Source organism: Hippoglossus hippoglossus, chromosome 14 (assembly GCF_009819705.1).
Source record: "Hippoglossus hippoglossus isolate fHipHip1 chromosome 14, fHipHip1.pri, whole genome shotgun sequence".
NCBI lineage: Eukaryota > Metazoa > Chordata > Actinopteri > Pleuronectiformes > Pleuronectidae > Hippoglossus > Hippoglossus hippoglossus.
The window spans coordinates 7,515,538-7,529,658 of record NC_047164.1 but is presented as its reverse complement, the minus strand read 5'-3'; the positions used below and the strand labels follow the sequence as shown (position 1 = coordinate 7,529,658).

General features: G+C 44.0%; 1 protein-coding gene across 2 annotated transcripts in view; it reads right to left on the bottom strand.

Moving 5' to 3' along the window:
* The window catches only part of stk10 (serine/threonine kinase 10), a 36,077-nt gene that overhangs the window by 4,601 nt on the left and 17,355 nt on the right, over positions 1–14,121 (bottom strand). For both annotated transcript variants that reach the window (XM_034606550.1, XM_034606551.1), the window contains exons 4-10: positions 13,499–13,648; positions 11,076–11,148; positions 10,126–10,320; positions 9,588–9,669; positions 5,548–5,682; positions 3,269–3,619; positions 2,702–3,145 (exon numbers count right to left, since the gene is read on the bottom strand). In XM_034606550.1, coding sequence (XP_034462441.1) covers positions 2,702–3,145; positions 3,269–3,619; positions 5,548–5,682; positions 9,588–9,669; positions 10,126–10,320; positions 11,076–11,148; positions 13,499–13,648 — 1,430 coding nt within the window. The remainder of the gene's footprint in view (positions 1–2,701; positions 3,146–3,268; positions 3,620–5,547; positions 5,683–9,587; positions 9,670–10,125; positions 10,321–11,075; positions 11,149–13,498; positions 13,649–14,121) is intronic.

The following is a 14,121-nucleotide window of genomic DNA, read 5'->3' as shown; positions in this document are numbered from 1 at the left end:
GAATACACTCTTCTGTGTATTTGATTGGTACCTCAGAAACTCTATTTGGAGTAAATTGATTTAGAGACATGTTGGGGGAATATGAACATGGCGCTCATTGTGTCACAAAGAATTCCCACAATTATCTATTTAACGTAGACCAAGTTAGCTTTGCACTTTAAAAGCGTTTAAAAGGTAAATTAAAAGGGAACCATAATGAAACGTCCCGTTACCTTGAATAAAACTAACATAGGTTGAATTTTGACACTTTAATGTTAAATTGAATGGTACTATGTTTCATCAAAAAGAGGTTGAATCAGCAGAATCAGATACATCATCTTTGGATTTGTGTGAGTTTTTGATTCCCAATGTTTTCTGTTGTTTTGTTGTAACCTGGTGAAAAACAGTGGCAGTTGTGTGTGTGTTGTGTTGTGTTGTGTTGTGTTGTGTTCACGGAGGCGTAACTATTCCTGTCGATCTGGTTCTACTGTCACAAGCAGTGAGATGTTCCATCTGTCAGTGCACTGGGGAGGGCCATGCAGGAATTCCCTGTTTTAACAACAACACAACCTCTTCTATGAAGTATGACACAACCTGACCTTACTTTTAAAATGTATTTAACTCTTTACAACAACTTTTTTGTTACCGCCACTGAAATATTGAGATCCAGGTTTTTAAAACAAACACGAGCTGTGTTCTTTCAGCTGGAGGGGGGGGGGGGGGGGGGGGGGGGGGGCAGGACTTTTTACTTTGCTCCCAGATAAGAGTTGAACAAAGTCCATGTATTTGAGCAGGTATGAGAAAGACAGGCCACAGGCACAGGCCAACCAAGTAGTATGTCATACTAATATGTGAGTTATGATATTAATGTTTAGATATGAGTCATAGTATAACCTGACATCTCCACGGTCTGCTATCTAACTCACAATATTTACAAGACGGATATGGCAGGGTTTGCTCAGTAAACACTGGGTAGGTCCTCCCCTGGATGTTGTCATTTCCTGGTTTATAAATAGTTTATATAAGAGGGAGAGGAGAGGTAGAGGAGAAGACACAAGACGAGAGGAGCGGTTTGAAGACGAGGAGAGGTAGAGGACGAGGAGAGGACAAGGAGATTTAGAGGACGAGGAGAGTTAGAGGACAAGGAGAGGAAGAAAAAAGGTAGAGGACGAGGAGAGGAAGAGAAGAGGTAAAGGACGAGGACGAGGACAGGAGAGGTAGAGGTAGAGGACGAGGAGAGGACGAGGGGAGGACGAGGAGAGGACGAGGAGAGGAGAGGAAGAGGAGGCTTGTCCTGATTTGCTGATTTACATAACTGACACATTTACTAAAGCAGGAAATACACATGCTTGTTGTTGGGGCGAGTTCATGTGTGCAGGTTGTTGCTATAATGAAAATATCCCACACACACACACACTTTCTCCTATACACAAAGATGAATTCATGAGCAAATGCAAACACTAACGCTCTAACTCATACACACTTGTACAGTGCAGAAACACTAATGCAACACAAAGCAGCAGACACCCGTCCTCCCATCCTGAGACAAAAGATTCACCCTCAGACTGCCGAACAATGTGTTCTGGGAAAAAAAAGTGAACATGCCCCAAAACAGACACGACTCCGTGCACAGTCAATAAGAGTTCAATCGTGGTCAGTCCATAAGCATCCAGAAGCAGCCGAGTGACAATGAGCTGCACAGAAACTTCCATTCACAGGGATGAATACTGAGCTGTGTGCACACAAAGGGCTCTGTTGGTGCTGCTGAATGGAAAATGTTGCATATTTTGCTCGGTATCCAATGATGAAACGGTTTCTGTCTCCTCCAGCTTCCTCACATCTTTGCCTCAGCAGGATTTTAAAAAGGCACACATTTGTTGAATTGTGATAAATTGTCGTCAGTGGCAAGAAAGATCCTTGATACTTGTTAGAATAAATTCAGATTCACCACATACCCTAAGCACATAATGCAACTTTAGTTGTGAGACTAATGAAAGACAGGCGCTGGTCTGTTGCAGATGGTGAACACCCACACCCCAAAACACAACACAATGCACTTTCAGTTCCTCTGTGGGTGCAAACAAATACTTTTTCCAGGGTGGAGTTTTCCTGCAGAGGCTGAGAGCAGTTCTCATTACTTCTTCGACACTTCAATACCGCCCTGACCCCTTTTCTCCAGAAAAACATGATCTACTGAAACACCTGCATGTGTGTGAACGAGGGACACGTCTTCTCTGTGTCAAACCAGTATGTAAAAAGACATTTTCACCGTTACCTCCGTTTTCACCCCTGTCTGTTTGTTGTTCTGTTGATGTGTTTGATAGTGAGCAGGATTACACAATACAACTGGATTCATTTCTACGAAAACTTGGTGGAAGGATGTCGTACGGGTCAGGAAAGAACCAGCTAGATCTTCATGCAGATACAGACCAGAGGGACAGCTCTACAACTTTTCTTTAACTTTGTTTTTAACATTTTCCCTGCATGGACCTTGATAATTTTTTTTTTTAAATCTGGCATATTTAGGGAACCGATATCTTTGAGTGTGGTGCAGCTTGATTCAATGTAAGGGGACTGTTGGGCTTGGGGGAGGTATGCACTAATAATAATAATAATAATAATAATAATAATATTGGATAGATCAGGCTGTTTATTGTGTACTCGGTGCAAAAGTGTCACCCACGTGTTCCTACAAGCAGAGAGACGTTTGCTTCTGACTCACCCTGGCAGACATTGAGATGTTCTCCTTGTGGATCGACAAGTCCATGCTCTCGGACCCCTGGCTGCCCGAGTAAGAGAACCGTTTGTTGATGATCCCTCCGTTGATATAAGGCGAGATGGGCTCACCGTTTCCTCCTATCGACATCCGCTCTGGCGTATCGTTGGTGAGGCTGCCGTTTGGCCCGGAGCCGGAAACAGGGAGTGGCGTGGGAGCAGAGGAAGGTGCTGGAGAAGGTGCAGGAGCGACAACGGGGCTCGGGCTCCGTGCTGTTGTTTCTGTGGTTGTTTCTCCGTTGGCGATAAGAACATCGCTCTTATCCTCAGTCACCAGGATTGTGGGCTTCTCTGGGTCTGGTGAGTCTATGATGATGTCGACCTGCTCGTCAGAGGCTTCGGTTTCGGAGAGAGATGGCGGCTGCTCCGTCTCTGGGGTCTCGACAGCAACCTTTAAGAAATATTTTTGCACAAATATTATAACATATTTGGACACAGGACAGTCATAACTCTATGACCCAGAAGAAACATCAGTGTGTACAGCAACGGAAAAAAGTGTAAGACTTCAATGCACCTTTTCCTCCTCTGACGTGGGGGTACTCTTTCCATCCTCAATGCCCGAGTCCGAGCTGGAGGTTTTGGTCGAGGCCTCGCTCTCGGATTTTTCGGACTCAAGCAGGACGTCGTCGCCCAGTTTGTCACCCAGCTCCTCCGCATTTTTTGGGGGGAGATTTTGCCGCGGCAGGGGCACAGGGACCATCATGACGGAGCCCGGCTGCTCCTGTGTCGGTGTGTCTGGCTCGGCCCCCTTCCGGGGTAAAGGCATTGGTGTGGTTGGGGAGGGCGTGGTGGGGCTCGGGGTGTCCGTAGACTGGTCCCCTTCCAAACTGGTCTGACTGGTCTGAGATGGCTCCTTACCTGGAGACTGCAGGGACAAGGAGGTGTGAGAAGAGAAGTGTCGTTATGCACCATGGGAAGAATCATTTGCTGTTTGAAGGCTTTTAAGTCGTAGGTTTTCTTCTAAATGTTAATGTTTCCAAACTTTGGTTTTTAGCCCAAATGGATTAGGTCCTCCACCCTCACTGCAGTAAGCTTAACCTTTACCTTGGTAGGAATGCAGTCAAACCTGCTTTATACTGCTGCTTCTCACTGTGGCCGAGATATACTTACTAAAGATAAGATGGATAATAACAATAATAACAGAGGTCAAAGGCCTGTGTAAATCATGGCATACAACCAGGAAGGACAGAGAGGTGATGTTCGAGTGAGCGCTTTTCAAAATAAAGCCCATTCTTATTCGTTTGTGTTCAAAAGTACATTTTTAAATATGTATTTCCTTTTTGGGGCATTTCACCAGCAACGGACCAGGTCGGAAACCGAACCCATGGCTACTGCATGGGAACTCAAACCTCTGTAAACCTCCATTTAATTAACTTTTGTTTCTGTAGGGTTGATCAAGTTAGATTTAAGACATTTGTTAATACCTCAAAGAAAGCAGTTTACTACCTGTCAAACAAAGGCAACTGCGTAAGGCCTGACAGCATATTACAAACACTGGAATGTCTGTCTTTTGTTTGCGTCACATTCTAGAGGCAGACTAAAAATAAATGAAAAATCTCATAAAAATCTAATATAAACACCACTGAGGATGTTATTTTTACGATTGCATGCACAGCTATCTGTCCCACAGAGAGATTTCTGCAACCACTCCCACTCGAGGTAAAACATTTGACATCTTTATGATCAGGTGCAGCAAACATTTCTGTCTGGCTCTGGAGGATCTACAGGAAGAGATTAAGTGGTAACTGCTTGGCCGACGTTCAGGGCTTTGTGATTGTGTCAAAATGTTGCTCTACGCCGCCCACAAAAGTGGCAGTTAGGTGACAACTGAGATGATTGGACACAACCAACCATTTAAAAGTATAATTATTATTATTATTATAATAAACTTTAATTCAAACTAAAAGGTCAACAATGCTCATTCACCAAGATGTCTAAAACAGGAAGTGCCAAAATACCACGGCACTTACCGCATCGCCATGTTTCAAACTTCCCCCGTCACTGCACTGGGAGCTACGTTATTCATCTCAATCAATTCATTGGCCATTATGACTAAGTGTTGACATTCGGGGAGGAAGAGAAAAAAACACATCCATGCTCAGCACGTGATCAACACATCTGTCTCGTTACAGCTTCCTGTCAAGCAGGAGTATTTCTAGGATCCTCGACACTTGAGGGACTCTGCTACAGGAAACCCTCTGTTTTTCATCGAAGGGTCAGCGTATGGCGGCAGAACAATGCGCGACCTTAAATAATTCATTTCCATCAGGGGTTGCGATGTCATGGCGTTTCTATGCAGCCGTGGTGTCAGACTCTGCACTTATATTTAACCACGTGTGGGTGTGGGTGAATGCCAGTGTTCCGGTTTCTGTTCCTTTGTTTGTGCTCCCTCACACCACTTTCTAATTTTATGCCCTCTGAGGATTTGTAGAGCCGACCCTCAATCCGTTGGGCTCTTTGGGGCACGTGCAGGTAAGTGCATGCTTTTGTGTGATTATGTGCAGGAGTTCCAACTTAATTATATTGTCTGGTGACATAAAAAAAGGCCCTTTTTAACTTGTCTGTTTGAGCTTTGGACCACACAGTCAGAAGAAGAAAGGGTTCAGAATAACGACGCATCTTCCCTTTAAATCAAACCCACACTTCTGACCCTGCAGCTCGAAGACACCAGACCTTTCAGAGAAGCTGCTGGGACTGAACATGGGCGTGGCCTATTCTCCTTTTAGAAAACAAACAATGATGGAGACGAAAATGAAGGGGCAGAAATGAAAGGGGAAAAAAAAGGTTCAGTACCACTGTGAGCTCCATGGCGTCGTCCTCCTCTCCTTCCTCTCTATTGTCCTCTATTTCCTCCATGACCTCGGCCTTGGCCTCGGCCACCAGTTCCCGCAGAGGACGGTTGGACGTCACCGATTTCACAAACGGATGCTGTGGACACAAGGGACAGAAGAGACGGGCGTTGAGGCTAATTATCAATCGAATCAAAAGCTTAAATTGAATGATGCAAAATACAAAATAAAACTAGAAAAACATCATGTCTTGGCATTAAGGCAATAACATCTGATACATGTTGATGCCTTTTGGATTTCTGGCATTATCTTATTATATTTTTTATATTTTTATTCTCTTGTCTATCTCATTCAGACTTGCGTTTTATCTCTTCTTCAATAAGAGGCAACAATAAGTCTAAACGATTAAAATAAGACATTTATGAGATGTGAAAGCCTTTAGTAAACTGTTCAAAATCGGTGTAATTTGAAAACAATTTAAATGAATTTTTTTTTTAAGTTAAAAATACATATAGGAATGAATACAATTCCGGATGAAAATTAAATATAGAACAAGAGACAGGAAGGCTACAGGAGACTTTCACTGCAGGAGAAACTCTACTCTCTCCGCCACCAGCTGATTCCTGGACAGCTACAACAATAGCAGCTTTCCAATGCAGCTCCACCTATTAATGACACACCAACTAAACAACAGCATAATATCCCCCCCCCCCCCCCAAAAAAGAAAAACATCTTAAGTCCCACAATGTCTAAAGAGAAATTGAGTATTTTGCCACTGCAGAGCCAACAAGGCAATAATAAGTTGAGTGCACGGAGAATAAAAAGCCAAATTAAAAGTTGAGTGCAGCCGGGACAAAAGACTGGTCGTCAATTATTCAGATGCTTTGCACTCCTGTGTAAGATAATTGGAACAGCTGACAAGCGGAAAAGGCAACAAGTGGTGCTGGACCACGAAGTGTGTGTGTGTGTGTGTGTGTGTGTGTGTGTGTGTGTGTGTGTGTGTGTGTGTGTGTGTGTGTGTGTGTGTGTGTGTGTGTGTGTGTGTGTGTGTGTGTGTGTGTGTGTGGTTTGTGCTTGATGAGTTGTTTGTGTGCTGGGTCTTGTCCCCTGCATTAGTGCGCAGCTTTTAACTTCTCCAGTGACAAACAACAGTCAGCTATTGTCTAATGAGTGAGGTTGTGTAATTTCTCGGAGCCATCTCAGCATTTATTACACGGCAGTGGAAAGGTTTGCATGACATTGTCGAAGATATTATATTTAAATACTATATACACATGCAATTGCTTATGGCAGAAGTCCAATTGAAATTAAAAATGCAAATGTTTATGTCTACATTGGGAATCAATGGAGAGAGTGAGCAAGATCCAATGCAAATGATCTTCATTTTGTATTTATGTTACTTGTAAATGAAAATACTGCCACTCAAGCTACTCCTCAATTCATCTATCAAATATATGCATGAAATACTTCTGCAATTAAGTGTGTTTCATTCTAAGGAAGTGAGGAGATGTCTTGCAGAGCAGAGAGCAGCAAGAACACGAGTGCACAGGAAGCATCATGGGATTGGAATTTAAAGAACACAAATTCAGCAACTGATGCAGGAGACAGCCACACTGGTTAATTTGTGACATTCTTAGCGGTTAGCTGAAATGATCGAGATGCCGCAGCCACGCTTCCATTTTCTGAGTAAGCACCAACAGGCGGAGGGAGCTGGCATCAGACTGTTAAACCTGAAGAGGCTCAGAGTGACTTGAGGAAATGCATCTTGTGTAATGCTCCAATAATACTTGACATATTTCCTCCTAATCTGTGACATCTGGAGGAGGGTGTGTGCGCAGAGCGGGTGTTGCAGAGGGCAGATGCATTTCAAGTGTAAATGAAACTTTAAAAAAAGCTCAATCAAAAGAGTGATGGAGTTAAAGAGAAATCACACTTAAGGATTATTATTATCTATTGATATCTTGACACCAGGAAACAGTGAAAGTTCAAGACAGTGAAAAATGGCAGATTCTTACATTTAAGAAGCTGTAACTATTAAATGTTTGATATTTTATCGGTGAATCTCTTCTTATTTATCTTCAGGTGCCATTAGAGTTCCTACAGTGGGTGAACATTTGAGATTTAAAATTCAAACAGTTACAAGTGAACTCAGATCTCCAGGTTTTCCTGAGGCAAAGCAAGTTTTTCTCTGGAGATAAAAACTTAATGTGGTTATTCTAAGGCAAGTTCATGCTTAGTAATGGTCTCGGGTTATAAGTTTACTGGTATAATGGAGCTTTTCTCCCCATGATGGACATTGGAGATGATGGTAATCAGGTGTAAGGTCACTCAGGGTTTAGCTTAAACATAAAGATATAATCATTATGGTTCAAGGTGAAGGATTTCACAATGTCAGTTATGGTTCAAGTACAAATATCAATGTTGCAAAATCACTATAAATCTCTATAAACCTGCCAAATACCCCCATTGTACAACTACCCATCATACAGACACACTACAGGGGAAAACATCCAGAATGGAAGCTGTGTAAGAATCCATGAGCAATACAGTATGTGGGAGGAGTAGCTATATTCAGTATAATGACTACATGGTTTCCCGCCAGCCGCACAGCCACAGTGACTGATACTGGGTCATGTTGTTTTTGTATACATTCCTAACCACAACACATGAGGCACACAGAAGGCAAGACGCACGAGAGAAGGGGTTGTAAGATGGTTAAACTGATTTTTAAAAAAACTTCATGATGTGTTGTACCTTCATTTCCTCTTCTTACACACACACACACACACACACACACACACACACACACACACACACACACACACACACACACACACACACACACACACACACACACACACACACACACACACACACACACACACACACACACACACACACACACACACACACACACACACACACACGTCTATGATTCATTTGTCTGTTTCGACATCTGCTACCACATCTACAGGGAATTACAGGATTAGAACGTCTGATCGAACCTTTGTCACATGCACTCACTTCCTGTGAACTGACGTCACGCAGACAAACATTTAATGCCCTCGTTATCACAGCTATCTGCAGTGAGCGCTATCTGACAGCTGTTAGGCGCAGCAGGCATGATAAACATCTAAAACCTCCAGCACGCCACCAAAAAAACAGACCGCGCCTGTCTTCTCTCCCCCCCCCCCCAAGTCCCACCCCACTGGAGCACACATGCAGAATTCCCGGAGGGCCCCGGGTCTCGGGGTTTTTCATCTCTGCCTCCCTGCAATTGGCCAGAGGTGGGGAGCTCGTGGTGAATCCAGGCACGCCATTGGCTGCGGAGTGGGAATGTAAATAGCTGGCATTCCCTCGGCTGCGGGATGCAGACAGGAAACCGTGGCTCTGAATTTTAATAACCACTGCTCTCGTGCTTTAATCCACACCCTTTTTCTCTCCCTCTCTCTCTCTCATTCTTCACACTCGAGATTCTGGATTCTGAGAAACAGTTGTGAAAACTCATCCTCAGATATCTTTACAGCCAGAGGAACTGTCATCTAGGTCTTTTTTGGCAATGTCTCCAGTGCAGATGTATGTAAACACTTGAGGTTTCTTTGCCTCATTGTCAAATTTATGTGGATTTGCTGTTTCTATAAAACACAGGAGGTTGAACACTTTTTGGGACTTTCTCAGAGTGCGATTTCACATGAGTTCATTCACCTCCCTCTACTGTACCATGAACAGCTTTGACTTTTTCTTCCACTTAACTTTTTATGCCATCCCACTCCATTTCTTGCCCCCTCCACTCCTTCTACTCCTCTCCCACTCACATGCCAGTGCCCTCGGGGAGGGGGGAGGGGGGCGGGGGGCACCGCTCACTCCCCTGCCATAGATCACTCCATTCACTTCTTAAAATAGAAGATTAAACTGCTCCGTATATGTGTGTGTCGGTGCAAGATAAGGACAGCGCGAGGACAATGCTCCGTCATTTATCAAAGTTCAGCACTGTGTAAAATTGGCCGGGGGTTATAATTGCACACTGCGGCGGGGCCCACCTACCTCCAGGAGTTGTGTTGCGGTCGGACGAGTCTCCGGGTTTTTATCCAAACTTTTCTTCAGGAAATCTTTAAACTGCTGCGACCTTGAATAACACAAGCAACAGTATTCAATCAAAAACAAGAGCGATGAAGAAAGAGGGGGAGGCAACGAAGGAACAAAACAGAACATTTCCAGATAAGTGACGTCGGTGCATGTGGATCATCCTCGTGCACAAGTGCTCAGCTTTCAGCGGGGGTGTGATGAGTCAGCTCCACATCCCCATGTCTCTTCTTCAACACCTGACAACTTCATTCTTGTAGCACTGAATTTGCAGCTATGGAACAATCAGACTCAAGAGGCTGATATGGAAAAGTTATCGTCTGGTGCTCGCCCACATTCTGTGTCTCTGATGAGTTGCTGTTGCAGTTTTTGGTAAAGGGGCCAAACGGACAGTGGGCAGAGGGGGACGGACAACATGCACTGAGTCGAGATTACAGTAAATGACACAGTGAAATCTAAAAAAAAATCCTCAATTCATTTCTCTATGCACCAGTCTCACCATTTGTGCGGCTGCTCCAGGGTGGGCGGCTCCGACTTGGCGATCTTCAGCAGCACCCTCATGGGGTTGAGCTCGTGGTGGGGGGGTTCGATCTGGGCGAGCTCGATCAGCGTGATTCCCAGGGACCAGATATCCGCTTTGTAGTCGTACGGAGCGTCCTTCATGGTCTCACACATGACCACCTCTGGGGCCATCCTGAGAAACAGACACAGGAAATCAGCCTGAATGCCAAGCAGATGAGGTTTACTGCACATAAATGATATTTGTGATTTAACGGGTCTGTCTGGATGTTTCTGATCATAAAAACACATCGTGATGATGATGATGTCTGTGCTGCCAATTGTCTCAGATTTGTATTACTTAGGCCCGTGTCAACATCAAGCACACTTGATGCGCGCGTGTGTTTGCCAACGATTTGCAAAGCGGCTCTCTCACAACTCTTATCTGAGCTCTTGGATTTACTCAAGCGCAAAGAAACCGATGTTTGCTCCCCCGGTTCCTTGTCGACTTTGCTTATCAGCGAATTCAAGGAAAAGGTATAATGCAAAGCCGTCTGCCAGAATCTTTTCAGGACCGCTCGGGATTGTGCAACCCGGAGGGCACGGCTGTGTTTTCATGGAGCTTGGAAGGGTATTTCTGATGGAGGATAACCTGTTCTGGTCAATGGTTAACTGGTCATATTCACATAGGAGAGAGAGAGAACTATAGGACAAGGTTCACTGTGCAGACTTGAGAGAGCATGTTTCCAACTTGTTCAGGTAAAGAGACGACTGCACTGCTGTGACAACAATGGAGGATTAAAGCCCAGTGTGAGTGTTAGGTTAAGTGTGTGTGCACATAACAATATGCTTTTATCAACAAAGGGATGTTCCACAGTTTATATAGCTCATGTGAGGGTGGTTAATGGCTTCATATCAAGGTAAACGGTGCAGAGTCTATGTTGTACTCACCAGTACGGTGTTCCAATGAATGAATCTCTCCTTTGTAGGGTTTTGGTGTTTTTTGCAGACACACCAAAATCAGCTGCAGAAATAAAGACAGAAAGACGATATGAGATAAGTTCAAAGACCCCTCCCCAAAAGCCCCTTTATTAGACGACTCATGAAATTCTGATGGGCAGAGACACAAAGCCAGAATGATCGTATCTCCTGTACGAGCTACTGCCTTTTCCCTGACATGACCCTCACATTACAGGAGTGTTCTCACTTTGGCTGAACGTGTTCTTTTTCTCTGTGAGTAAGAATTTTACGAGCGGTGGTATGCCCGGCGTGGAGGAGTGTCTGGCAGAGTCCCGGGGATTTTACCCACAAGGCAGCGAGGCTGTCGTGGTTTCGCAGACTACAATTCAAATATCCTCGACTTCCCAGTCAAACATATCATTTGGACTGTTGCGGTCGAAAGTTTCTAGAATTTTTTACTTCTAACACAAGACAAAAACTGTTGTACAGATTTGATTGTACGCCGACTACGAGTTCACACATTTACATCCTCTGTATTTTAGCACAATTATACCAATAAAAGGTTCAAACCAAAGGGCTCCTTCCGCTTCTGCTCTAAAATCTGCTGCATCACTGGGTTGAACCTGCACTCAAGTTCCCTTAAAACACAGTTCTCAAGGGTGTGTTTCTCAATAAGCACTGTCATGATGAGATGCAAATATTTCTACACTACAAAACTATAAAAGCTCTCATAATAAATCACATTACTTCAGCAGGAAGTAATCGACTGCACAGTAAAAGGTGTTTTAAAGGGGAAACCCAACAGATTCATGAAGGGTTTCGGTGGAAAAATACAAACAGAGCATTTAATCACGAGTATTGTGCCTTTGTTATTGATCGTGACCTCGATAAAAGAGCAGGAAGGAGGAAGAAGCTTTTTCTCTGATGACCTTGACATGTATGTATCTTTTCTAAATCAGTCACATTCCTGAACATACTGTACCGAGAGATCAACAGTGTCTGAGGAGTTTTATAAACAGGGAGCTGCACTGAACGGGAGAACATAATGTTCGACGTCGCTCATCACGGGCGGAGGGAACGCACAACGTGACGAGTGGCCACAAAGACAGTTAATAACTCCCTTGTTTGAATTACCATGCAGTTGGAGAAGTTTGGAGACTGCCAATGAGTCAGTGTCAATGAGTTCAAAAAGGGGCAACTCCCAGTGATTATATCGCGCTGTGGCGTCTCGGGGAAGAATGAACAGCGGCGGAAATACAAGTTCAGCTCGGGAAGCACAGTGGTCGACAAATTGTGAGAGTTTAAAAAGAAAAGATAGAATGAAGAATAATGAATTAAATTAGTTTTAATGTAACCACAAAGCAATAAACCATTTTAAACCAACATAAACTACACAAAGGTGCAGCTAGTTAAATAAATGATACCTGGCTCTGAAGGTGCACGAGGCCTCAATGAGTTCTCAGTGTTTTGGTTTGTTGAGCATGCAAAGTGACTGAGAGCCAAAGAGACTAAAGACAGTAAAGCATTGTGTATGTAAAAGTGTATTTGTGTTTTTTTGTTTCAAGTTCTATGTGCGAGGATCCAAATGTCCGGCAGCTGTTCAGACAAATCAGCAAAGCCTCAGGTGACACTTACACATAAAGCACCTTGAAGGAGATTGAGCTGTCTGTGGAAAGCTTCACTAATCCAAACCATACTGACCATTGGGACGGATCCAGAACTTCAGCTGTGCAATGTGAAGAATGTGGAGAACTCTTCAAAAGGCCTACCAATAAAAACACACCGACTGTGTGTGTGTGTGTGTGTGTGTGTGTGTGTGTGTGTGTGTGTGTGTGTGTGTGTGTGTGTGTGTCTGTCTTCCATGTAAGACAAAGGAACAACAGACTATAGGTCGATAGATAGATTTTAAGACTTCCACCAAGGAGGTTATATTATCACCCATGTCCATTGGTTTGTAGATTTGTTTGTTTGTCAGCAAGATAACGCAAAAACAGCTGGATAGATTATCACAAAACTGAAAGGAAGAATGTGGGTCAGGGAAGAACCCATTAAAGTTGATGCTGATCCAAATGGGGGGGGGTCTTAGATTTTCTTTTATCATTGTTAGATGGGGCATTTTTCAACATTTTTCTCAGGCATATTTAGGGGATTGATATTCATGAGTGCGACTGCTGAAAGGATAATTTCTCTAAATGTAGATTCAACTGTACAAAACGAAAATGTTCTATTATAAATGATTGTCAGCTCATGCATTAAAAGGGAAATGTCGCTGTCCTCAAGGTTAACTCCATAATGGATTAACTTCTAAGCACACTGTAATGTTTTTCTGACTTTCTGCACCCACTGAAGCATTACCTTACATAAGAGCACCTAAAACCAGAAGTAGTTTAAAGCAAGATGCTTGAAGCCCTCACCAAGCTTGATGTCCCCGTCCAGCATGAGGAGGATGTTTCCAGCCTTCAGGTCTCTGTGGATGATCTTGATGCTGTGCAGATAAACCAGAGCCTCCAACATCTGACGGCAAACCACCTTAATCTGCGGCTCCGTCAGACAACGATCCAGCTCTGATGGAGGAGGGAGACGACAGAGAGGTGAGACACAAGGCAGGAGAGAGGGATGGAGACAACAGGGTTGAAACTTACACATTTCATATTTAGTGCACATACAATCATGGCAAAACTAAAAGGACTCGTCTAGTGTTTCAACCCCCACAAAAGAAAAACAGAAACAGGTAAACCTAAACCTGGATAAATAATCCCAGATCAGAGGGGCTTTCACACTCAGTCCGGCCCTAAAGACTTTATTCTCCGGTGTCTGTGTTTGGTTAGCTGCAGCGGGGACGCAGACAGTTATGAGGATGTGGATTACACAGTGAAAACACACCAGGGGGATTTCCCACACAGGAGGACTCCACTATGTCCAACTGCTTTCTAAAAGTTTTCAAGGCCGGGGCGGTGCATCTCTACGTTGTCTCAAGGTCACTGCTGAAGGTGTAGGTGTCCCAGCAGTGGAGAAGGGGACAGGGAGGACGGTGGAG